Genomic DNA, 25,137 nt, shown 5'->3' with positions numbered 1-25,137 from the left:
GGGAGGAGCCATTGTGGGCCTGGTATTTCCTGCATCGGGGCCGCAGCACAGAGTTCAGCTTGGGTGAACTCTGACTCCTGTCAAGTTCCAGCCAGGCCTTGGCTTGCAGGTGGCACCGCCCAGCGGCCACTCTAGCAAACAGCAGTGATGCATCTGGTGCAGGCCTGCTGGGGCATCTGAGATGGAAAAGGTCCATTGGGTCCTTCGGCTGGTTTCCCCCAGACCAGGGCAGATCATGGCTCCCAGCCAGGTGCCCAAACCACATGGGTCCCTGCTGAAGGTAGTGGGTGGAGTTTGCAGCCCAGGCATCTCTTCTGTACTGAACCTGCCCTCAGGGAGATGGCAGCTGAGCTTGTCCCTGTCCGGTGGGTAAGCAGCCAGGCAGTGTCTGCCCTGCCTTGGCTGCATACTGTATTCTCTGTGGATAGCAAAGGCTTTAACCCCTGCTCCACCCCTTTGCATTCCCTTGTGGGAGGGCTAACAGGTGCCTATGCAGACCCAGCAGCCTGGGATGTGGGTTTTGGGGACTGGCCGCTGGGGTCTGTGCTTCTGTGTTCATGTGCACATCTGGGTTCCTACAGTGACCAGAAAGGGAGACCTAAGGCAGGAGCCCTGGTCTGGGAGGGCAAAGCTGGTAGCTCCCCACTGCAAGCCATGTCCTGAGCCCCTCGTTCTGCTCTTCTTCCCCCTGCAGGTGACAACTGCGAAGTGGACAGTCGCTCGGGGCACTGCATCCCGGGTGTGTGCCGCAATGGAGGTACCTGCACCAACTCTGCTGATGGTGGCTTCCAGTGCCAGTGCCCCTCGGGGGGCTTCGAGAAGCCCTACTGCGAGGTGACCACCCGCGCCTTCCCGCCCAAGTCCTTCGTCATGTTCCGGGGGCTGCGCCAGAGGTTCCACCTCACCCTGTCCCTCTCGTAAGTCCCGCAGGGTCTCTGCCCGGCAGTGCTGTGCTGGGAGGAGTGGGGAAGTTAGCAGAGCTGCTGGCCTGGGGGCTTGCCAATGCACTCACCTGACCACGGGTGCACCCAGCCCCGTCCAAGCACACTGGGGTCAGCTCAGGCCAAGCTTTTTGCGATGTATCCAAGACTACCCACATGATGGCCACCCCACTGCCAAGGGCTCCCCAAGTGCCCAGGGCCACTTCTGCCATGAGCTGCTGAAGGTCCTGGAGCCCACCCGGGCAAAGGCCCCAGTGAAGTGCTGCAGCTCTGTGGGGGGGATGGGGGACAGGGATTCTGACAGTCCGCCCCCACCCCCTGTGCTCTGTGCATCCTTTGCTTCTGTAGCTCCACCTGCAGGTGTTGCTGGTGCTCCAGGCCTTCCCCGCTCCTGGAGGTGCTCTGGGAGTTAGGGCCATGCCCCCCACTTGATGCTGAGCCCCTCTGAGCAGGGACTGCATCCCCTTAGGAACCTGCCCATCCAGTTCCTCCTGCGCCGCATTTCTATGGGGATGACACTGGCCTCTAGTGGCTGATTCCTGCAAAGCACAGGTGGGAAGGTCCTGTCCCCATGGAGCTCTTGCCAGGCGCGGACTTCTGCTCAGAGTTGGAGGGGACTGGAGAGGTCAGGGCCCCAAGGGGGACCTGGCCCCCGGCACTTGGATGATGTGTCCTCTGCTCCACATGCCAGGTTTGCCACCCAGGAGCGCAGCGGCCTCCTGCTCTACAATGGGCGCCTGAATGAGAAGCATGACTTCCTGGCGGTGGAGATCATCGAGGGGCAGGTGCAGCTGAAATACTCCACAGGTGCGTGCAGCCTGCTGCCAGGGCCTCTTCACATGTCTGCCTGCCGGTGAGAGGCAGGGCATGTGCCTCTCCAGCACAGGGTGGCAGGAGGGTGTGTGGGTGGTGAGTGCACAGTGGTGTCGTGGCTATCAGTGTTGGTTGGAGCAGGGTGTGCAGAGGCGTAGGAGTGTGCGCATATGCATAGGACTCTGCGTAAGTGGGAGTGTGAATGGGGGTGTGACCCTGTGTGTGTGTGTGTATACGCATATGCTCAGATCCATAGGTGCACTGAAGCTAAAAATCACTTAATTTCTGGCTTGATCAAAACCCAAGGGAACATTAGAGCCTCGTTTTACTGCTGTTGCTATCAGGCTGAAGGACTCAGCTCTCAGCTTCATCGTGTGAAGGCAGGGAGCCAGCTCTGTCTTGGAGCTTATGTCCGACCGATAAAATATAAAATGCAACCTCTTCTTCGTGGGAGATGCCAGCCTGGTGCACTGTGTTTCAGAACAACCCCTCCCTCCTGGGGCCTCCATGGGATTTCATCAGATGCAATAAAACATGTTGCAAGAAGCTCAAGTCCTGAAAAAGCAGTCAGCTTAAATAGAAGTCAGAGCTGAGATGCCCTGCGCCTCTAGTGGTTGTAACAGTGACCATGGAGCAGGGACATTGCTGTCCTGAACAGCAGTGATAGCACAGCAGCTACAGTTACTTAGGAGTTAATGGAAGAAAAATGTTCAGGTGCTTTTCTGGGGCAGGTAGAGAATGGTGGAGACTGCATGTGGATGGGAGAGTCTGTTGTTGGAGGTCAGTGGGGCTGTTGGGCTGCTCGTCTGCTCTGCATCACTGTGTCAAGCCTACTCAGGGGTATCTTTGCCATGGATCTGGCCAGGAGTGTTGCGTGAGAGATCAGGGCAGCTTCCTTTTTGGGACATTGCTACTTACTTGGGGACAGCATTGCTTTGCCCAGTCCTGTTAAGGTACTTCCTGCAGGGCTGAGCCCAGGATGCTTGGTGTGCTGAGAATTTCTTACTTCCCCCCCTCACCTTCCACCTGTCCTCCCCCTGGGACTCACTCGTGGCCTTAGCACCTGAGGCCTGCACATTCCCCACTGAAAAACACCTGGATGAGGACTAAGAATGCCCCTTCTGGCCAATGTTCTGCCCATCCTTCGACTCTTCCTGGGGGTAGCTTAGTGGGACGAAGGCCAATGGCGAGAGGGTTGGAAGGAAGATTCAGGTAAAGGGAGAATTCTTTGCTGGGGCTCCTGCCAGAGACACCAAAGCAAATAACTGGGTGTGTCTACACATGCCATGCTTTAGTCGTTCCTTTTGGAAGGAAGTACTAAAGAAAGTACTAATGCATGGCGCAGTATGGGTGGTTACTGCACCATGCGTGTGGCACATGGGTAAATTTCACTGCTACATTACTGTAGTGGCGTGCTAAACCCAGGGAGCACACTGCTATGGCGACATAGCTGGTGATCATGTATAGATGCACGTGATTGCTACGTCACCGTAGTGTGTCATACAGCAAAGTAGTGCGTCGCTACGTCACCATAGGGCAACGTGTAGATGTGCCCACTGTGAGCCAAAGAGCTGGGCCAGACCCTGCAACCAGAGAGACAGCTGCTCGGCCTCTCAGGCACTGATACACACTCCAAGACATTTGTGCAACTCAGCTGCCCCCTAGGTGGGGCATTGGCAAATACCTTGAACATAACCTCCAAGAAGGAAGCATCAGAGAAGCTCATTGAAGAGCCATGGGAACGACTGGAAACAGGCCTCAGAGGAGCACCAGCCACATAGCTTATCCTGGGAGTGTTAAGGGGCAACTGGGGCTTTCTTTGGAAGGAATAAGAATTTGGGAAGAGTTCCTCATACTGAGACTTGGTGAGATCTGGTGCCTGGAAGTTGCAGGTAGAAGTGTTTAAGCTGTACTGGTTTGTAACAGCAGAGGTGTCATATCCATTAGACCAGTTTGAGCTGGGGAGGATTCTCCGCTTGTGGCAGTTCCTAAGCTGGTGCTTCCCAAACTGTTCCTCAGCATGACCCCATTTCCTCAGCATGGCCCCTCAACACAACTCTCAGCCTCCCACAACCCCAGGTGCCCCTCACTCCCTACCTACTGCCTACTGGCCCTGCCAGTGCCCCTCACTCCCAATCTACAGCCCCCACTCTCATCAGGTGCCCCAGGGCCTGCAGCTCCTTGCCTCCACACCCCAGCAGTGCCTGAGCCCCAGCCCAGCTTCTTCCCCCAGTCCCCGTCCCCAACCCCCCAGTCCTGTCTCTTTCCCCACCAGCTGTACAGCCAGAGCAGAGCCCATGATTGCCCGCTATGGGCTTGGGGCTCCCTGCCCTGCTGCCGTTCCTCTGGGCCTCTGCAGCCCAGCAGGTGGGACCTGGTGTGGGAGAGATCACCATGCCATAGCCCCATCTGCTGATGTTGCCTCCCCATTAGGGGTTGCAACCCACAGTTTGGGAACTGCTGTTCTAAGCTCTGCACTGACTGTGTTTCTAAATGACCTACCTTGGTTCAAGTGGGGATTTGTTCCAGGCAGTGCTACGGCCTGCGCTGTGCTGGAGTCAGAAACAACAAGCCTCTTAAAATATACGAACCTCTAAATCTGTGCTGGGGTGTGTGCGTGTGCACATGTGTGCTACACGTGTGTCACAGCACACATGCCACCACTGGTGCACACATGCATGTGGAGGGACAGTGAAGGAGATTACAGGGAGGCATTGTGCCTTGTTCACTGACTGCACAGAGCCCTCCCATGATACCACACCTCTTTTAGCAGTGTCTAACCTAGTGGTTCTTCGCAGGGGAGTCCAGCACCTTGGTGGCCCCGTATGTTCCGGGGGGTGTGAGCGATGGGCAGTGGCACACGGTGCAGCTTCGCTACTACAACAAGGTATGTGCCCCCTTTAAGTTACCCTGTTCAGCTGCAGTCCTGGCATTGGTGAGCTGCAGTCCTGGCATTGGGGCTTTCCCCAAAGCTGCATTTTGGGAGAGCCAAGCAGCACAGAGGAGCCAGAGGTTTTGTACAGGTGGCCGGCACTTCTCTGGGGTGCCTTTGGCCATCTGACGTGCTGAGTCCAGTTGGCGTGAGGCTGCTCTGATACTCCCACCTAACATATCTGCCTTCTCTCCATTTGGGTCCCTCTGAGAGGCTCAAGCACAGGGAAGGCAATCTAAGGCAGAGATCTTGGATAGAACTGGAACATCCTGCCTAGCTTCCTGGGGTGCAGCTCATAGGCATCTTCCCTGTATGTCACTGGAGAGCATGGTCCATCTCATTCCCCTTCCTGGGGCAGGGCCCTTGCACTACGCAGGGCACTGAGAAAGGATGCCAAAGTGATTGGCTGGCACTTGCAGCATTGTCATCCATTCTAGTGGTCCATGGTGGGGAGGACTGAGTTATGGCCAGGTTGTGCAGCACTGTGCAGTCATTCCTCACCCTGGGAAGGGCTGGCGTATGTGTGTGTGGGTGGTGGTCCCTGTGAGGACACAGGGGGAAAGGGCTTCCAGAAGGCCCTTCCTCATGTGTGAGTGGACATCCTGCTCACCCTCAGAGCCGTTGTGGGCACTGTGCCTGGGCTGCATCACCTTGGCTGAGGGCTGATGCTGTGGCTCTTGGTTTCAGCCCAAGCTTGGCTCACTGGGCGTGGTGCAGGGCCCTTCCAAGGACAAGGTGGCCATCCTGACGGTGGATGAGTGTGACACACCGGTGGCATTGCAGTTTGGCAGCGAGATTGGAAACTATTCCTGTGCGGCGGAGGGGGTGCAGACCAGCTCCAAGAAGTGAGTGTGCTGAGGACTGGCTTTTCTCCCTAGAGGGGAGAAGGGAGAGCAGGGGAGGGGCTGGGGGATGACACTCAATTGAAGGGAGCTGTAAACTCACCAAGCTCCAGCTGGAAGGAGCTACTGAGAACACAGAAGATACCTGCTCGTGTGGGTGGTGCCAGGGATGGAGGTGCCAGGGACCCAGATGTGCCCTTTAGTGCTGGCTGTCTCGGTTTTGTCCCCATGCCACATGCCTAGCTGGGAGGAAAGTGTAAAGGGGGCTGTACTTTGTGTCCTTGTGATGGTGCTTGATGGCTGGCCCAGAACCCAAGCATGGCACTACTACCACCCCCCTTACCTCGCAGTGCACCTCTGCTGTCACACCCATCTCCAGCATACAGCAACCAGCTGGCTGATGCCCTGAGGGAGCGTGACCAAATTCTCCCTCCTCACAGACTCTCTCTTCTGGCAGGTCCCTGGACCTAACGGGGCCCCTGCTCCTTGGAGGGGTGCCCAATCTGCCCGAAAACTTCCCTGTGACACACAGAGACTTTGTGGGGTGCATGAGGGACCTGTACATCGACAGCAGACGTGTTGACCTGGCTTCCTACATTGCAAACAATGGAACATCTACAGGTAGTGCGGGACTGCAGCGGTTTGGGTCTCAAGCAGGACCTCAGGGGACCATGCACTTTCCCTCTCTCCAGGTGAAGGGGGCTGGCCTGGCAGCCCAGGGCAGGGCATCTGCTGTCTACAGGGTTGTGCTGCTAATAGGGATGATAATAGTAGCAGGGGTGGGGAAAGAGCAGCAGTTCCTCCCTTGGCCCCTTCCCTGCCCTGGATGTACCTTCTCTAGGCATGAAGGAGGGACGCAGTCCCTTTAGCTCCTGTGGCCCCTCCTGAGGCTGACTGCCAGGGTGACAGTGCATGCCACTTGCACGGATGTCCTCTGTGAAGTGGGTGAGGAGCAGGTGATTGCCACCCTTGCTGGCTCCTCCAGGCCGAGGCTGGCCCCTTCAAAGGATTCAGACATGAAAGGCTCTGTGTCACAAGAGCTCTTTGCCCACCCAAGCAATGCTTCCAGATGCCACACAGTATGGGCCCTTCCCAGGCACCGAGGTGGGACATGCAAAGTCAGCCTGTCCTCAGTGATCCTGGGGAGAGTCATGCCAGCCCTCTGCTGCCTTCCTGGCCTGGCAGATTAAGGGGAAACACCCTCAGCCCTTGTCACAGGACAGTGGGCAGGGCCTGTGCTTGTGGAGGGCTCTGGTCAGGCTGATTGTTCTGAAAAGCAGCTGAGATTCCTCATCACTCCCCTTGCTTAGGGCCTGGGGCGACATGTAGGTGGTGCACATGCAACCCCTGTGCATGGCGGTGTACCCCCTGTAAAAAGGCACCACTGACACTTGGTGGCATCTGTGGGTGGTCACTGCTCGCCACCCTGTTGGCAGCACCGTCTGCGGGCAGTCCCTGATTGCCCCTGGCTGCTGCTGACGCTGCTGGCGGCACCTGCGGGTGCTTGCTGACCTGTGGTCGGTGCTCGCCACACCTCCCCCCCACCGCCGACAGTGCTGGCGGCATCTGTGGGACCTCGCCTCCAGGCTCCCGCCACTGCCAGTGAAGCCATGCCCCTGCAGCCACTGGGGGACACACTGTTCATACTAAGGGTGGTGGGGAGGCACAGCCCAAGTATAAGTCCTTGCAGGTGACTGTTCCCATCTCTCCTTCTGCCACGATGTTCCCAGGCTGCCATGCCAAGCACACCTTCTGCGACTCCAACCCCTGCAAGAATGGTGGCACCTGCTCGGTGGGCTGGGGGACCTTCTTCTGCAAGTGCCCCGTGGGCTTCGGGGGCAAGGACTGCCGGCAGGGTGAGTGCACACTGTGGGTGGTGGGGGGAGGGCAGCTGGGTGGGCACAGATGGGTGCGCAGTGGCCCAGTAGGCAAAACCTGCAGGCAGGGGCCCCATGGTATTCTGCCCAAGGTGGAGCTCACAGGTACAGGATGACTGTGCCCTTCATCTGGGGTCAGAGCAGGGGCCCCAACTATGTGAAGTCCCCTGCATGGGTGTGTGTGTCCTGTGAGGCGGGTTCTGGTTGCCCTGACAGCGGGTGCAGGAGAGAGCCCTCCACAGTCCTCATGCTCCTGCTTTCCCTTCCAGTCATGCCCCACGCTCACTATTTCCATGGTAACGGACTCCTGTCCTGGGAGTTTAAGAGTGAGGTGAAGATCTCGGTGCCATGGTACGTGGGACTGGCGTTCCGCACCCGCCAGCTGGATGGGGTGCTGCTGCAGGTGCATGCCGGCCAATACACTACCCTTCTCTGCCAGGTACCCAGCTCAGAGGGATGCAGGGCTGGAGGGAGGGAGCCTGCCTTTTGGTAGCCTAATGCACAGCTTCTGGGGCAGCTGCTGCAGCTCAGGCTGATCAGAGGCAGGCCCCTTGACTTACTTTTCAGCCTTGGGCTCTGCTCAGTGGGATACAGGGGATGCTGGCCAGGTGGAGAGGTGGGGTGTCCCCAGCCTGGCTATGGGTGGTCCTTTGAGGAGGACTCCTGGCTGACATGGGAAGGGCAGGACAGGGAGTGACGTGAGCTGTCTTGGGCCTTGCTTACCACTCCTTCCCTCACCCTCAGCTGGATGCAGGCCTGCTCTCCCTCGTGGTGAACAGGGGCTCTGCCCGCACCACCAAGCTGCTTCTGGACCAGCTGCACCTGAGTGATGGGAAGTGGCACGACGTCCAGCTTGAGCTGCGGGATGTTCACAATGGGCGGGACTCACGCTACATCATTACTGTCAACCTGGACTTTGGGGTCTACCAGGTCTGTGCTCTCTAGATGCTGGCAAGGGGGTGTCTCAGAGGTGGCACCAGCAGTGGAGGGTTGGGAGGAGGGCGTGTGAGGGCCCGGCTGCCGGCACTGGGCTCCCTTGCAGGTGGTTATAAGGTGCCTGTCAGCCTCCCTGTGTCTCCTGCTGACCTCTGGGAGGGAGCTCAGTGCCTCTGAGACCCTGCACCAATCCCCATGTACTTGGCTGGGTCTCTTCCCACAAGGCCTGCGGGGAGCGGGCGATGACCAGGGTGGCCTGCAGATCCAGACTGCGGGCAGCTCCACCTCACGCCCCCCCTTCCACAGGACACCGTAGTTGTGGGGAATGAGCTGCATGGCCTGAAGGTGAAGCATCTCCATGTCGGGGGGATCCCGGGGCCTGGCGAGGTGCAGGGTGGTCTGAAGGGCTGCGTGCAGGTGAGTGCTCAGAGCCACCTCCAGGGCTGCTCTGTCTTGTGCTTCTGCCCAGACAGCTCTGCGTGGAAGCCTTGGGGCAAGGGAGGGCAGTGGATAGCAGCAGCCTGGCAAGGTCCAGAGCACCTGGGAGTGGTGGTGAGGGAGATAGGTCAGGCTTGCTGGCCTGGCTGGGACAGTCGTGCCAGTCCCAGGCTTTACCACATGTCTTGCTGGGTTTCAGGGCGTGCGCCTTGGGGACTCACCCACAGGGCTGGCATTGCCCAAGCCCAGCAGTGCCCTGAATGTGGAGGCAGGATGCGGTGTGCCCAATGCCTGTGATGCCAGCCCTTGCCCAGCCAACAGCATCTGCAGGGATGAGTGGCAGAGCTACTCCTGCTCATGCCAGCCAGGTAGGGCCCTGCCTGCTTCCTGCCCTCCTCCCCTCCACTCCTACCCATTGCATGTCCTTTCCATTCCTCTCTTCACACCTTTCCCCTGTGCCTGTCTTGTATCCTCTCTCCTGTCAGCTGTGCTTGGGGCCCTTCACAGCACAAGGGAAGCACCTGACATGAGTCATAACCTTGGGCCCCTCCAGGAAAACCCCTGTGAGAAGCCAGGTTTACTTGGCTCAGCAGAGAGCCCCCACCCTATGACTCACCTCCATCAGCTCCAGCCTCTCCTTGCCTGTCCTGTGGCTGCCATCACTTCTTTCTGACAGCATCCCGTGTGTCCCCACAGGGTACTATGGAGGGGACTGCATGGATGCCTGTCACTTAAATCCCTGCAAGAACAAGTCAGTATGTCGACGGCAGCCAGGCGGCCCCCTGGGGTATGTGTGCGAGTGCAAAGGGAACTTCTTTGGGCAGTACTGTGAACACAGGTGAGTCCTGGGTAGCTCAGAGCCATTTTCCCCTGCCCCTGGGGTTGGGTCTCTCTCTCCACTGGGAGGCTCCCAGAAGGGTGCTGAAGCCCAGGCCAGGGATCAGCGTCAGCTGGCCTGGGCTCCTCTGCTGTGTTGTCACCAGCCTTTAGCAGGGCAGACACCAAGGGGAGGGGGGTGATGTCAGGTGGGGACTGAGGTGAAGAGTGGGAGGGCTGCGCACTAGGTGCTGGTCCCTGTTATTCACAACCTCTCCCTATTTCATATGTCTATGAAATCCTCTGCTCTCTCCATGAGGCAGGGTTCCCCCTTGGGCTGCCCCTAGGATGCACTCAGGCCCTGCCCCACAGCCATTTCAGGAGTTGCCCCCTCCCACCCTCATTGTTCTGCCCTTTTCTAGGGGCTGCTGCCATGCCCAGCAAGCCCCTGCTCTGTCCTCCTTCGGGGTGAGTTTGCTGTTTCCCCTGTTGTGCCAGCCTGGAGCCTTGGCCAGGCTGGGCGGCTCTGTTCTCCACTCTGAGCATGATGACAGGGACACTGCTGCTGGCAGGTGTTGAGCTGGGCATTGAGGGGAGGGCCTCAGGTCACCGTGGGTTTGTGTCCCAGGATGGACCAGCAGTGTCCCAAAGGCTGGTGGGGGAACCCGACCTGTGGGCCCTGTAACTGTGACATCAACAAGGGCTTCGACCCTGACTGTAACAAAACCAATGGACAATGCCACTGCAAGGTAAGGAGCCACAACCTACCCTGTCCTGCCCTGCCCTCTCCTAGACCCTACATGCAGCCTCATGCCCTGTCCACCCCTGCACCTGAGGGTTCACCCTGGGCTCCTCCTTCCCCTGGCACGGAGAGGTGGCACTTGTCCCTCCTGCCTTTGTCAGGCTGTCTGGGGTGTGTTGCTGTGCCCCCCTGTCCTGTGATGGCCTTGCAGCTGTCATGAACAGATGACCTGCTAGCCCCAGGACCCTGGGAGACTCCGCCTCGGTCTGCTGGGGAGGAGCTGCGCTGCCTGAGTGCCCTGTGTCCCCTCAGTCCTGCCCAGCACTTCCATGTCACCTCCTGCTCAAGCCCTGGACAGGGCAAGGTGCTATGGCTGGGGAGACTTGCATGTAGTCTCCACCTAGGCTGCTGTGGGCAGAGTCCTACTGTAACAACCCTCCACCCCCATTATCTGCTCCACCCCTGCTTCCCTCAGTTCTGGCTGTGCCCTCCTCTTCCCCATGGACTCTCTGGGCCTCTCTTCCTCCCCACAGGCTTTGCTAGCTCTACTGACAGGCCTCTCTTTGTCCCCGCCACTCCCCTCTGTGCACCCCAGCTCTCTAACTGCCTTCCCCGCCACTCTCCCATCTCCTGCAGGACTTCCATTATCGGCCCCAAGGCAGTGACACTTGCCTGCCCTGCGACTGCTACCCTGTGGGTTCCTCCTCACGCTCCTGCGACAAGGACTCGGGCCAGTGCCACTGCAGGTCTGGTGTGATCGGACGCCAGTGCAACAGCTGCGACAGCCCCTTTGCAGAGGTGACACCAAGCGGCTGCGAGGGTGAGTTGGGAGCCCCTGAGTCCCACCCCTGGATCAGGACAAACCTGGCTCTGGGGGCTTAGGGAGAGTCATCCAACCCCTGTGCCCTTTGTTTGTGATTCTTTTGGTGAGGCACTTAGTTGCAACAAGCTCCCTCCCCCATGCAGCCCATTAACTACAGCATCTCTGTTCCCACTGGCAGTGCTCTATGATGGATGCCCCAAGACCCTGAGAGCGGGTGTCTGGTGGCCGCAGACCAAGTTTGGCTTCTCAGCCCTGGTGCCTTGTCCCAAAGGTTCCTTGGGTAAGTGATCTGGGAGGGGGGGTGCTTAGAGGGACCCCTGGCAGGAGTCCTAGAAGGGGCCCTCTTCCCAGGCTGACTCTTGCAACAACCCTCCCCCAGCCCATGCTGGGTTGCTGCAGGCCAGAGATGTGAGCAGGGCAGATCTGAGCTGCTCCTGCTGTTCTCATGTTTGGAGCAATGGGCTCCTGTTTCTGTGGGCTGGGAAGAGTGGGGAACAGTCATTTGAGAGGGAAAAGCACTGTCCTTGGAAACGGAGTATGGAAAGATCTGTGAGAGTGGAAGGGCCTCTATGAACCCTGTGGGGACTCTCAGTGGGATCCAGGCTGTGTGATGGGAACAGCCCAGGGGCTGAACCCAGGCAGGGGCATGGGGCTCTTGGGAGCCAGTCTCAGAGCAGGCCCAGGATTTTCATCCCCACAGAAAACAGAATGGGCCAAAAGACCCACCTTAGATCTTGAATCCTTCTTCGTTGCCCATCAGCGGGTGGGACAGAGCAGAGGTGTCTGGCACTGCACCAAAAGTCCTGCCAGCTCCTGGCTTCAGTAGCCTGGAGCCGAGGGGGCGGGGGGTGCCCCAGAGAAGGGCCCTGCTGTCCTCAGGGTCTTGGAGCTCAGCCTTAGTGGAGAGTGAAACTCTTCCCAGCCAGCAGAAGGGCAAAGGAGTGTGGGGTCCATGGCCTGAGATGCAGGAGGCTTCCAGGAGTCTCTCTGTGTCCCCAGAGCCCTGGGCAGTTCTGTGCCTGGGAAGTGCTGTGCCAAAAGGGTGGCCAGCACCAATCCCATCCCTCCTCCAGACACCTGCCGGGAGGAAGTCGTTCCTCTCCCCCATGACTCCTTCCACTCCTAACCATGTTGCTTCTCTTCCCCATTTTCTCTCCCGCCTGATCAGGGTTGCGGGGTGCAGGTAAGGACCCGTTCCCTTCCCTGGGTGTTGCAAGGGCTGCTTTGCGTGGCTTTCCATTCCCTGCTCCCTGCCTGGCACCCCCATGGTCCCTGCACTTTTCCTGATGCTTCCAGAGCTGCCAACCATGTTACTAATGCTGTACCTTGGCCCTGGCTTCCCTGTACCACTGCCTGCCCTCAACCACTCTTCCTTTCCCCAAGAAACCTAACCTTACAGAAACCCCTGCAGCCAGGCATTGCCCTGCTACCGTTCTGTCTTGCTGCCTTTATGTTGCTGTGGAGGGCTGGAACTTGGAGGTGCTGCTTTTGCTGTGCTCAGGGGGCTGCTTGCAGGTGGCCCATGGCTTCAGCTGCTAGAGCACTGATGGGGGTTGGCTAAGAGGGCTCAGGACAATAGGGAGAGCTGCAACGTGATACCTGCTTTGGGAAGGGAGCTACCCCAGTGGCCATCAGAGAGGGAAAGAAGGGAAGAGGAAGTGGAGGGGCTTTGGACAGACATAACATGGGGGAAAGAGGAGGAACCCATTTGGACCAGTCAGGTTGAAGGCAGACCTGGCAGAGAGACCGGTACCTCCAGGCACAGCTACCACAAACAGCAGGGAAAGGAACGTGGCTGGCAAGCAGGCTTCAGGCATCCCGGCTGCTACAGAAGAGTTCTCTTTGCCTGGTAGACTAGTTCATGGCTCTTTGGCCAGGCCAGCTGTAGACCTCTGCACCCCATGGCCTGGTTTAGCATTGCCCATGGGCTTGGAAAAGCAAAATACTGTCAGCTGGCATCATGCCCCAGGTGTCTCACCATCCTCCAGGATGGCAGGGACCTGTCTCTTGTTAGTTCCTTTGGCAGAGGAATCTAGTTTCCACACATTCTTCAGGATCCCTCCAAAATTACAGGGCTCTAGAAGGCTTCCCAGACTGCTTGAGAGAGGTGGGGGAAGGTATTGCTTGGCTGAAATAAAGGCAAGATACAGAGAAAAAGTGAGCATACTGTGTGGCCCTAGCCTCCAGGACTGAGTGCTATCTGCCCTTTCTGGCATTGATGCTGTTGTTGATAGCACTGAGGAGAAAAAGCCTTCTGGGAAGACAGGGGTGATAGGGTTAGTGGAGAATGAGCAGGATGGAGAATGCCTGCTAGATTGCTCAGAGGACCTTCTTGAAGCTACAAGATTGTGAAACCTAGTGCTGACTCCCCACTGACTCAGATCCTGGGCAAGTTGCTTCCCCTGTCTGAGCCTCCCACAGACACAACAGCATGGATCCACTCACCTCCCCGGAGGCACAAGAGTTGTTAGCTCTAGGACATGGCTCCCATAAGGACTGCATGCAGATGAATAGCTGACACCACTGAGGGTGATGGCACGTGGTGGGCTACTGGCCACGTCATTGGAGTGCATGGCATTGGTGTTGGCCTCCATGGCTCAGTCAGTGCTGTGCTCACTGGGCTTCCTCAGGGCCTTTTTATATGTATTCCAGGGACATCCAGAGCTGACCTGACCATGGACAGAGCTTCCCTGTGTTAAACGAAAGACCAGAGACCTCAGTATCAGAGACCTTGTCTGTACTAGGGTCAGTAAGCTGGCTAATCTACCAATCAAATATTGTTAGCTGACTGGTCAATTGACTACATATTTTTTGACTGGTCAAAGATTATAACAATTTTCCAAAAAACCTACATTTTTGGTGGTTTTTTGACAGAAATATGCTTTTTTATTGCTTTTGACACATTCGTAGTGGAAAATTTGTGCTTTTTCTGTCTATTATGTGGACCTGTTGGCAGTTTTTTACAGTTTTTGACCAATATTTAACTGGTCAATTAACTGAACTTTATTTGACATGTCAAATACCCAACCTTAGTCTGTACCAGCATCACTGCACCAGTCTGACCATAAGGCTATCGTGATACTGGTGTAGCAGGGCCAGGAAGCCTCCCCGTGGGGAGTTCTCTCTCGACATGTCAGATACAAGGCAGAAGAGAAGGATGTGGTGGTATCTGAGCAATGAATGGGGTGCAGGTGTTTTAGTGAATCAATGGATCTGGCCAGGCAGGCTGTACTGTGTTGGTCATATCTTTAGTCCCCTTCAGGGAGGCACAGATCCCTCCATCACTATTCAGGGGTCCTCGGGCCTGAGTCCCAGTGATGCTGACTGGTGTTGCTCACTCCTGATTCTCTTCTCCCAGAGTCAGTCATGCTACCTGATACAGGAGACCGGTCGTGTGCCACAACTGGAAAACACCTGGGGGCAAGTGATTGTGGGCAGTCCTCAGTCTGGCGGTGACTTGTCCCGGCTGATGAATGAACGGCTACAGAATCTGTCAGTATTCACAGAAAATCAGGGTTCCCTCTAATGCAACATGGGTTGGGGTCCCAGTGGATAGCTCAGCTGGCCTGGCTCTGAGGAGGCAAACACCATCTCTTGATGTTAGTGACAGAAGCAGCAGGTTGGCTCTGGACGTGACGCTCTCCTTGCAGGCTGGGAGGTGGGGACTCTGGATTCAAACTCCTGACCTTTGCACCTCCTTTCAGGTTCAGCCATCCGACACTGCGATGAGGGGAAAGGCTGGCTGGAGCCAGACCTCTTCAACTGCACATCGCCTGCCTTCAAGGAGCTCTCTGCACTGGTAATCCGCACTCTCCTTGCACAGGGCAGCAGCTGTCTGCCAGGCTTTTGCCCTGAGCAGCTAGATTCCTAAAGGGGAGCTGGAGTTTCCTAAGGGCTCACCACCCAGCAGCTCTCCTTGTGACATTTCTGAACAGGTTTTTCATTGAGCACTGTTGTGACAAACTTTTGGGACAATTCCAGGAAGGTAGCAAGGATCAGATTATTCCCCCTCCTTCTTTCCACCATCCACAGAGAGTTGACACAGCTGTGCTCCCCCTCCTGCCCCATTCAGCCTGCTGTCAAAATGAATGAAGACTACTATTGCCTGATTGTAAAGATGAAACGATGAATCTTTAAGTTCACCTGACAATTCAGTTTCCAGGCATCTGGGCAAATTATCACTGCTGGCTTTTTAATTTGCACTCTGTACATGTCTGTGAAATTCTTTTACCCATCTGGGGAACCTCCTTTGCTTCTAATTTTTTATTTCCTTCTAATCCACTGTTCTGTCCCAGAGAAATGAGCCCGCACAAATCAGCAGCTGTGGGTTGTCTGGGGGTCCAGATTACTGTGCTCTCCTGCTCCAAAGCCAAGTGACTGAGCATGGAACAGCTGAGAGTCAATGATAACATCAGATGCAGGACTTGGACTGCCCTGGTTATTTAGTCTGCCTCTGTCAGCAGTAATACTGAAAACCCTTGTAACTGGATGAGATTGGAGAGGCCAGAAAAGAAGTATTAGGTGTTCTTTCTTCCATTTTCTTGGTTTTGCACCCAGTGGCTTTAGCTAACATAGTCAGTTTCACCGTGTTTGTGGGCAGTTTCTCAGGAGAAGAGTAAGCTATGCCCTGTGGAACAGGAAAATCCAGTAGTCAAGTAGCCAGGGCAGGGCAGGGCACATGAGGAAGCACAGCACTAGAAACATGTTTTTGTCATTGTCTAGACTCCAGGTTGATGGTGTCTCTAACTACCAGATCCATCTGCATGATCCAAGTGCCTCTGTCATCAGGGGTTTTCTGTCTTCCACAAGAACAGTTTGCAAGCATAAAGCTAGCCAGCTGTCACTGCAGGCAGTGCCTAGTCTCAGACCTGCCACTGGCCTGGTGATTGTTCCTGGAGAGAACCTTTATACTGCCTATCTCCCTGGTTTCCAAGATGGTCCCCAGGCTTGGCTGGACTTGCTGGGCATCAGGCCCTGCTCCCCTTTATCCCAGGGTTTTCTGGGGCTGGAGTGATGCAGCCACAGCATGACTTGGCACTACTTGATCTCCTCTCCTTCCTGTCTGCTGGCAGCTGCAGGGCCTGGAGAGGAATGAGACAGAGCTGAACACCATCGAGGCAAAGAAGCTGGCCCTTCGGCTGCGCACAGTGACTGACCAGATGGAGCGCTACTTCGGCAATGACGTCCACATCACCTACCGCCTCCTGACCCGCCTGATGGATTTTGAGAGCAGGCAGCATGGCTTTGGCTTGACTGCCACCCAGGATGCCCACTTCAATGAGGTGAGTGCCAGGTGCAGTGGAAGGTGGCCTGTACTTCCCCGGCCAAAGGCAGCAGAACCTATCACTGCTGTCCCAGGACCAGCCTCAGTGCAGTTTCTTAGGTAGGGGACCAGCCCTGCTGCTTTGCTCAGCCTGTTTGTTATTAAAGGAGTTGGATGCTTCAGGGAACACTGGGGAACCCAGGGGCTGAAATGAAACCAGTGCTTCCCAAATAGTGGCCCACTGACTGCTGGCAGTCCATGAGGCCGTGGCACATAGCCTGGAGATCATGCCATGTGCCCACTTTTCAACTACATGCTTGCTGACAAGGGTTCAGAGTGGCCCATAAAGAACTGGTGAGAGCCAGTGAACCAAGAAAAGGATGATGGAGACTCTCTAGGAGGAAACCCTTTCTGATGCTGAGAAGGTCCAGAGTCTGGGATCTTGTCTCAGTGAGAGCAGGAGAGTCTCATGGGGGCTGTGCTTAGGTGTGGATCCAGCTCTGGAGAACAGAGCATCCCAAACACCCCAGCCTTCCTGGACCAGAAGCTACCAGCAGGTCACTTGGTGGGGGAGCTCAGAGAGGCATTTCACACTCAAGCTTTCTAAGGACTCTGCCTTTTGGGTCTGTCTGCAGAACTTGTTGCAGGCAGGAAGCTCAGTGCTGGCACTGGAGAACCGTGAGCACTGGGACATGCTGCTGCAGAGTGAACACGGCAGTGCTGGGCTGATGGAGCAGCTGCGAGAGTACACGGGCACGCTGGCCAGCAACATGAAACTCACCTACCTCAACCCCGTGGGCGTGGTGACACCCAATATCAGTGAGTAGGCGGTGGCTGGGAGTAGTGCCAGGGCAGGGGAGGAAGCCCTGACACCGAAGACAAAGGGCTAACAGAGGTCAAAAGGATCAGCTGAGACCAGTGTCATGTCTCCCCACCTGAAGTGGGGGGGTGTCAGCTGGTGAGCAGGAAGGGTGAGCTTTCCTTTGACTCAACAGTGGAGTGTGATACTGTTGGAGGGGCTTCAGCTAAGTAGGTATCCCCCTCTCTGGGGACCACACACACTTCCATGGATGTCTGCAGGAGTTGGGGCCAGGGGCAGTTAGCCTGAGTCTCCTGGCTCAATGGCAGTAATTCCAGGCCAGCTGTGATCTGTGTCCCCAGCAGTGTCACCTGGAGAAACCAAACACACCTGCCAGTCAGTACCCGGGCATGGGCTGGGCTCCTGGGATGTATCTCCTCTCCAGACAGCCCCTATTGGTAACTTCACAGGCAGCTGCTGGGGAACAGCAGTTCTCTCCCAGGAGCGCTGTTCCCTCCTGGTTATTCCCTGTAAACCCTTGAGTAAAACATCTGCTCACCACAGCTCTGGGCAGCTCCTCCCAGGTCATAGCTTATCAGAAGGGGCATCCCAGAAGGGCTCCGCTGGCTGGAGGACAACCGAGTATGTCAGGATGGTGCCTTCCTGCTTGACATGTCTGTGGGTTTGGCATGTGCATCCATACATGGTCCCCTCACTGTGTGGTCATGGCTTGGGGGGGACATGCAGTGGGGAGGGGGTGCACACATCTCACAGGGATAGGACTCAAAAGTTCCCACTCACTTCAGTTGTTGCCTAAGCCCACTGCAACGTGCCATCCCAAACTAAAAAGCCAGTGCATTAACCCTGGCTAGGTCCTCACGCTGTGACATCTGATCCCTCACGCTGGGCCCCCAAACCCAGCAGCCCAAAGTCCTGATTCTTCTTTTGCTCCCCACGCAGTGCTCAGCATCGACCGCATGGAGAACCACACCCATGTGCGGAGGCGCTACCCCCGCTACCACAGCAGCCTGTTCCGGGGTCAGGCCCTGTGGGACCCCCACACCCACGTGGTGCTGCCACTTTCATTGCTCACCCCTCTCAAAGCAGAAGGTAAGCAAGTGTCTGCCCCGTGCCCCCTAGCCCCAGCCTGGCAGGGACCAGGGCTGCTCTGCTCAGGGCTGCACTGCACAAAGGGCACAGCAGTGCCCAGAGCTCAGTCCTGGCTGCCTGATCTGTCTGAGTCTTTTCCACAGCACACCCCACCCATACCACCAGGTCAGAGGGCCACTGGGCATCCCCACATGCCTCATCCTAGAGGCTCATATAGTTCTTGATGTGGCCTAGCCAGGAATGAGCAGGGCCAGGCTGGCAGGCAGCCCCCTCTGACTCAGTAGCCTCAAGCCAGCAGGAGCTGGGAGCCTGCCCAGTCCCTGAAGGAAAGAAGCATCTTACATTACTCTTATGGTTGTTGCTGAGACTATGCTAGACTCTGAAGGGCCTTCCCAGGCTCACAGGAGGCCGCCCTGCTGCACAGCCCCAGAGAGCAGCATCCAGGAGACAACTCCTGGTCCCTGGAGAGTAACTAGGGTAGGAGAGGGAAGGGGTCTTGAAGCTCTCAGGGCTTCTCAGCACGGCCCCAGCTAAGGCAATGGGTTTTACCTACTCTCCTTTTCCAAGAGGCACCCCTGTGTCTGCAGCATCGTGCCTAGTGATACAGCCTGAGGTGCCTGTCCTCACTTCCACCGGGCCCTGTGCTCTGTCCAGGACATGCCCAGACACCAGTCCCTTCTTGATTTGTGTGTCTGACCCGCGCTCCATCCACAGCGGTGCCGACACCTGCAAGCAGTGAAGGGAATGACACAATGTGGACCTCGCCCCCCAGGCAGGCCCTCCCAGATCCTGAGCCCGCTGTCACCATCATCATCCTCATCATCTACCGCACACTGGGGGGTCTGCTCCCTGCCCGCTACCAGGTGGATCGCCGCAGCCTCAGGTACCACCCACTGCACAGTCCTCAGTGTGGCCAGCCTGCTTGTGCTGGGGTAGACTGCAAGCCAGCCAGGTGCTGCCAGCCTTGCAGGGACCAAAACTTGGTCTCCTTGTTGCTTGCTTGCTGGCTGAGCCAAGCTGCCTGGTGGCCTGTGCAAAAGAAGCTGGGGTCCCTGCCTGGGTCCCAGGGTGTGGGTGTCTGCATTGCTAATGCCGTTCACACAACTGGCATTGGTTGCGCCCATGTGGCAGCTTTGAAGAGAAGACCAAGGACTGGGGAGACCTCAGGGAGTTGGCTTGGGGCAGGGCTGAGTCTGGCTGAGTCTCCATCAGTCTTTCTCATGGGCACAGAGATGCCTCCAGCTCTGGCACTGCTACTGTCTGGGGAATGGCCTGGTAAAAGCCCAGCTTCGTGATGAAGTCCCTGTTGTCTCTTGCAGACTGCCCAAGAACCCCGTCATGAACTCCCCTATCGTGAGTGTGTCCTTGTTCAGCAACCACACCTTCATCCAGGGCACCCTGGAGGCACCGCTGGTACTGGAGTTTCGCCTGCTGCAGACGGCCAACCGGAGCAAGCCCCTGTGTGTGCAGTGGAACCACTCCAGCCTGTAAGTGTCCAGGGCCGGCACAGACTCCCCCACTAGGTGTTGCCCAGAGGAGTTGACTAGTTCCCTGCCTTTCCCTCACTGCCATTGGTGCTGTGAAATCCTGCTAGTGAGGGTGTGGTGGAGGAGCAGTGGGGAGTAGAATTGGCTTGACATGGCACCGTCTTCAGGGGCAAGGGGATTTGCACCTGTGTGCTGTGAGTAGAACTGGCACATGGCCATGCCTTTGCCACACCGGCTGAGGATCACCAGCCTCAGTCATCCTTGCACCTCCACATCTGGAACCTTGGAGAAAAGACCCCTCCCAGCAGCCACAGGGTCCCTGAGCTGTAAGGCAGGTGCCCAGCAGGGTGTGACCCTCCCACCCCTGCTGGCTGCCTCTTCATGGTAGGAGATGTGGTGTGGAAGACCGGATCCTTTCAGAGTGCTCTGTGTTGTCTGGTTGCTGCAGGACCGACCCGTCTGGCTTCTGGACAGTGAGAGATTGTGACCTCGTGTACAGGAACACCACACATGTGCACTGCCAGTGCTCCCAGTTCGGGACCTTTGGGGTCCTCATGGACAGCTCCCACCGAGAGGTAAGCAGCCTCTGCAGAGGGGGAGGGCAGGGGCTGAGGTGGGATGCTGGGAAGGGCAGGCCAGAGTCGTGAGCCATACAGTTGCAGGTAGCATCCATTGCACAGGCGTCAGAGAGAGTCCCAGATTGCTTCTCTCTTTGGTGTCCTGAAGGGAGAGGGAGAGAGAGACACACACCTTGGAAGCCTGCACATGCCAAGTGTCTTCCATCCTAACTCTGAAGCCTATTTCTGACTTTCTTCTGCAGCAACTGGAGGGTGACCTGGAGACCTTGGCCATTGTCACCTACTCCCTGGTGTCTCTGTCCCTCGTGGCTCTGCTGCTGACCTTCTTCTTGCTGACATGTCTGAAGGGCCTCAAGTCCAACACCCGGGGCATCTACTCCAATATAGCTGCCACCCTCTTCTTCTCTGAGCTGCTCTTCCTCCTGGGCATCAACCACACTGAAAACCAGGTGAGGGGCGGGAGTCAGCCCTTGTGCAGCCAGGCAGGAAGGAGCCATCAGACCAGGGAGCTATGGAGGGGCCTGCTGGCTAGGGGAGAGTTCTGGCGAGTGCTTTGTATGGAGAACTGGTCAGAATGGGGGGCACTGGAAGGAGGAGCCCTTGAATGAGCTTGCCCAGTGGGATGCCCCAAGGTCTTCTGGAAGTAACAAGGAAGAAAAGGAGATTTGGACTGGAAGGAATTCCCCCCCCACAAATGTCCTTGTTTGTTAAACCACATCCATCCTTTCTGGGCTTTATGCCAAGATTCTCACCACAGACTCAGTCTCTGTTGCCCCCCGGTCCTGCCCCGGTGCTGGCCCAGGTGTTGAGTCCAGGTACAGACTCAAGGGCACTGAGGGTAGCTGGTGGGACAATGAGCTGCCACCTCTAGAGGATGTGGTCCCTCCCTCCCAAAAGCAAAGATTGTGCTGGTGGCAGGAGAGATTCCCAGAGCCAGGATGGGAGAGCTTCAAGGTCTGAGCTCCAAGCGTCTGCCTCCCTGAGAACATTGCTCAACCCCTGTCCAAATCTCCTACTAACGGATGGGGGAAATGATTGGAGCCAGGCTGCAACTGAGTGAGAAGGTGGCTCATTCCAGGCTTTGCTGTTTCCTTTGGGTCCTGATTTCCAGCCCCTGTCTAGAGGAGTGGGACTAGCAGCCTGGACCAGAGGCATCCAGTAGTTAGAGCAGAATGGGGCCCTTGGTGTGCTGCAAAGGTGGCATTCCTGCAGTGAGAGAGGACCTGGCAAGGAAGTGCCTCCCCCACCTTGGACAAAAGGGGCCGTTCTGGGGGCTCCTTCTGAGCACTGATCTCTTCTCTCAGTTCCTCTGCACTGTGATTGCCATCCTGCTGCACTGCTTCTTCCTCTCCACCTTCGCCTGGCTCTTTGTCCAGGGCCTCCACATCTACCGCATGCAAACTGAAGCCCGCAACGTCAACTTCGGGGCCATGAGGTTCTACTATGCCATTGGCTGGGGGGTGCCTGCTATCATCACAGGTAGGTGCTACCTACTGGGGAAGACAGGTGCCTGCTTGGAGGGAGGTGGGAAGTGGCTTGGGCCTGGGACCATGCTAGGAGCGTGCTTTAGAATCTCCTTCTGTCAGAGCTGTGGGAGGAGCACCATGCAAGTTTCCAGGTATTCAGGTAGTATCTAGCCAATGAGACAGGTAGGAGGAGATGTGTGTAGAATGTGTGTAGACGTCTGTGGGCATCCATGTTTGCAGCTTTGCATGTGTTTGTGGCTATATGGGAGGAGCATTCCCAGCAGCTCTGTGCAATGGAGATAGTCAGTGAGCTCCAGCCTGGTGTGACAACCATCTAGGCAGAGATGAAGGCCACATGCATTCGTTTCCACTCAGGGCTCATCTCTACTGCTGCCAAGGTCCATCACAGTGAGAAAGGAGCTGAGCAGCCCCAACTCACACCCCCTCTATATGAGTCCATTGGTGCACACCTGACCAGAAGCTAGCCAGCCAGGGTGCTCTGAGCTTATCCCCAGTACCTGCTTCCAGGCCTGACAAAGACCATGGGTGCAAGAGTGGGCATGGAGAATGAGGCCGGAGCAGCCTGGCTGGTGAACTTCAGGGTGTGGAGAGTGCCTGGGGGTATGGTGGGGAGACAAGTCCTCAGGCCCCCTGGGCCAGGCTCTACTGGTGCCATGGGATAATGAGCTATTGGTGTTCTGGCAGGGCTTCCAGTTCCCCTGATGTGGAACTCAGTGGTCTCAGCAGCCAGGGTCTCCTTCCTCCAAAACAACCAGCAAGGCCTCTCTCCTGTCCTACTTCAGGATGGGCCTGGAGCTCCTGCCATTCCAGGGTGTGCAGCATTGGGCACAGATGCTCTTTGGATGTTCATCTTCATCTGTGTCCCAGGACCTTGTGCTTCTGGCTGCCATGCATGGCCAGATTGGGCAGCTTGTGCCCTGTCCTGGGGCTCTAAAATGGACCCCATTGCAACTGATCTCCAAGGAGCATTTGAAGGTCTCATCAGCCAGTGCTTGGTCCCTGCTTTGTGTTTCTTTGCTGGGAGAGGCCCTGGAAATGCAGAGCAAGTCCAGGCAGCCTTGCTTGGAACTGAGCCTTCCCTTCCCTCTCCTCCCCTCCCCAGGACTGTCAGTCGGCCTGGACCCTGAGGGCTACGGGAACCCTGACTTCTGCTGGATTTCCATCCATGATAAGCTGGTCTGGAGCTTTGCGGGCCCCATCACCGTCGTCATTGTGGTAAACTCTCACTCTCTTAATACCTGCCAGGCATCTTGGCCTCTTCCCCTCTTGCTCTTTCCCAGGTTTCTCCTGGCTCTTCCACTTCATGTCCCTCCCTGTGTAGGTCCTCTCTGCTCCTTCTCCTTTCTTCTCCATGTGCTTCTCCCCCCCTGGACTCCCCTTCTCACCATTCCCCAAGCTCTTGCAGACAGATATCTATGGAAGGAGCTCAGCTCTGGACAGGGCTGGCTGCTCACACAGGGTGGTAGGAAGGGGCAGAGAGCACCAGGGCCGGAGCAGCAGAGCAGCCTCTAACCAGTTTCTGCTTTCAGATGAATGGAGTTATGTTCCTGCTGGTGGCAAAGATGTCATGTTCCCCAGGTCAGAAGGAGGCCAAGAAGAAGTCAGTGCTGTGAGTATGGGCTGGTGGGATCCTAGGAGGGCTCACCTACTCTGACTGCCCGCCACTGGGGTTGCTTCTGGCTTTGCCTTTTATTGCTCCAACTGGCCAAACACCCTCTGCCTGCACACTCCCTTCTCCATCACCGCCCAGACCTCCCTGTCCTTTTTTGTCCAGTCAGCCTTCCCGTCTTGCCTGCTGCCAAGGAAAGCCATTGTTGTAACCCTGTCCCCTTCCCTGGCTAAGCTGACATGACTTAGCTTCCTCCCTCAAGGCTGGCCAAGGCTGAAATGCATGACTTCACTCCCTGCCTTGCCCTTCCCACGCACCCCCTCGTCTGATACCTTGCACTCCTGCTCCATCCCCGTATCTTCAGGGCTCTGCTCCTCTCCTGCCCCTGTCTCCATGCTTGTTCCCTCCTGCTCCTACCCTGCTTTGCTCTCCACTTGTGACCCTCTCCCATTCATCCTCCACTTCGCCTTCCAAGCCACCCTGTAATGCTGGGTCTGCTTCCCTGTCTTAGTGCCAAGGGGCCTGTCTGTGTATGTCTGCACTGTGCTGCTTCTGATTTAGAAAGGAAGTTTCTTGGGTTGGGGACTGCGTCATCCCCTGGGCATGGCCTGTGCACAGCTAAGAGCAGTCAGTACACAGCAAGTGCACTGTGGAGCTGGAGAATACTGCATGTGCCCATGAGCTTTTGGCATGGGAAAGTGGTGCCGAGAGAGAGCCAGGCAGCTGGTGACAGGCGTGTGCTTTCCCCTGTGTTTCTGTCAGAGTGATATTCTAGGTTAACAACACAGTCTAACCTCAGTGTGTGTGTGTGTGTGTGTGTGTGTGTGTGTGCTTGTCTGTCTGTCTCTCTCTCTCCAGCATGACGCTGCGAAGCTCCTTTGTTCTGCTTCTAGTTATTAGTACTACCTGGCTCTTTGGCCTCTTGGCTGTCAACAACAGTGTCCTGGCTTTCCACTACCTCTACACTGTCCTCTGCAGCCTCCAGGTAACTCTCTGTCCAGCCTCTGCCCAGGGATGCCAAGCAGGAGCTCAGCCCCTCCTCTTTCCTCTCCTCTCCTCCCAGGATACCTCCCACTGGACAAGGGAAAGTGAAGGGAAGAGTCAGTCGGATGGAAAGGAAGGTTACAGGGAGTTGGGGAGAGGAGGGCAGGAAACGGAGTGGGGAACCAATGGTTCTTGCTCCAGCAGGATCCCTCTGCCCTAGTCCTGTACTGCTGTGCGACAAAAGAGATCGCTTCTCCCCACCCCTGTGTGTGCCCTGCTCTGCAGCCCTTGACTTCCCTGTCCCCCTCCTATGCTGCTCCCTGGCTCAGGCCTGCCTGGCAGTAACCCAGCAGCTCCCAAGCTTTGATCTCTCCCCTCTGAACACTGACACGGCTGAGCCAGGTTTGACCCAGCAAGTGACCTGGCAGGTGAGATTCCCTTCTTCTCGGCCTTGAGGGACTCAGTGTAGTTAGAGGGTGATGGCCTGTCCCTTACATTGTGGCAGGCTGACCCCTGGAAAAGTCTATAATGCCTCCAATGTGTGGATCTCAGCTACACAATTTATGGTGATTTCATAGATTTCATAGACATTAGGGCTGGAAGGGACCTCGGGAGATCATCGAGTCCAGCCCCCTGCCCAAAGGGCAGGAAGTCAGCTGG

General features: G+C 56.7%; 1 protein-coding gene across 1 annotated transcript in view; it reads left to right on the top strand.

Moving 5' to 3' along the window:
• Positions 1–25,137, top strand: part of CELSR3 (cadherin EGF LAG seven-pass G-type receptor 3) — a gene marked incomplete at its 5' end in the record, with an annotated part of 97,668 nt that overhangs the window by 23,853 nt on the left and 48,678 nt on the right. The window contains 26 exons of the mRNA XM_019537011.1: positions 695–917; positions 1,633–1,748; positions 4,553–4,641; positions 5,374–5,531; positions 5,986–6,149; positions 7,259–7,384; positions 7,675–7,844; positions 8,150–8,335; positions 8,648–8,758; positions 8,979–9,147; positions 9,476–9,617; positions 10,224–10,344; positions 10,974–11,157; positions 11,339–11,440; positions 14,865–14,959; positions 16,233–16,442; positions 17,059–17,242; positions 18,183–18,332; positions 19,047–19,215; positions 19,652–19,819; positions 20,268–20,394; positions 20,640–20,846; positions 21,702–21,876; positions 22,987–23,099; positions 23,414–23,493; positions 24,352–24,478. Of these exons, the coding sequence (XP_019392556.1) occupies positions 695–917; positions 1,633–1,748; positions 4,553–4,641; positions 5,374–5,531; positions 5,986–6,149; positions 7,259–7,384; positions 7,675–7,844; positions 8,150–8,335; positions 8,648–8,758; positions 8,979–9,147; positions 9,476–9,617; positions 10,224–10,344; positions 10,974–11,157; positions 11,339–11,440; positions 14,865–14,959; positions 16,233–16,442; positions 17,059–17,242; positions 18,183–18,332; positions 19,047–19,215; positions 19,652–19,819; positions 20,268–20,394; positions 20,640–20,846; positions 21,702–21,876; positions 22,987–23,099; positions 23,414–23,493; positions 24,352–24,478 (3,866 nt within the window). The remainder of the gene's footprint in view (positions 1–694; positions 918–1,632; positions 1,749–4,552; positions 4,642–5,373; positions 5,532–5,985; positions 6,150–7,258; positions 7,385–7,674; positions 7,845–8,149; positions 8,336–8,647; positions 8,759–8,978; positions 9,148–9,475; positions 9,618–10,223; positions 10,345–10,973; positions 11,158–11,338; positions 11,441–14,864; positions 14,960–16,232; positions 16,443–17,058; positions 17,243–18,182; positions 18,333–19,046; positions 19,216–19,651; positions 19,820–20,267; positions 20,395–20,639; positions 20,847–21,701; positions 21,877–22,986; positions 23,100–23,413; positions 23,494–24,351; positions 24,479–25,137) is intronic.

Source organism: Crocodylus porosus, unplaced genomic scaffold (assembly GCF_001723895.1).
Source record: "Crocodylus porosus isolate Cpor-Errol unplaced genomic scaffold, CroPor_comp1, whole genome shotgun sequence".
Lineage (NCBI taxonomy): Eukaryota > Metazoa > Chordata > Crocodylia > Crocodylidae > Crocodylus > Crocodylus porosus.
This window is presented reverse-complemented; position numbering and strand designations above follow the sequence as displayed.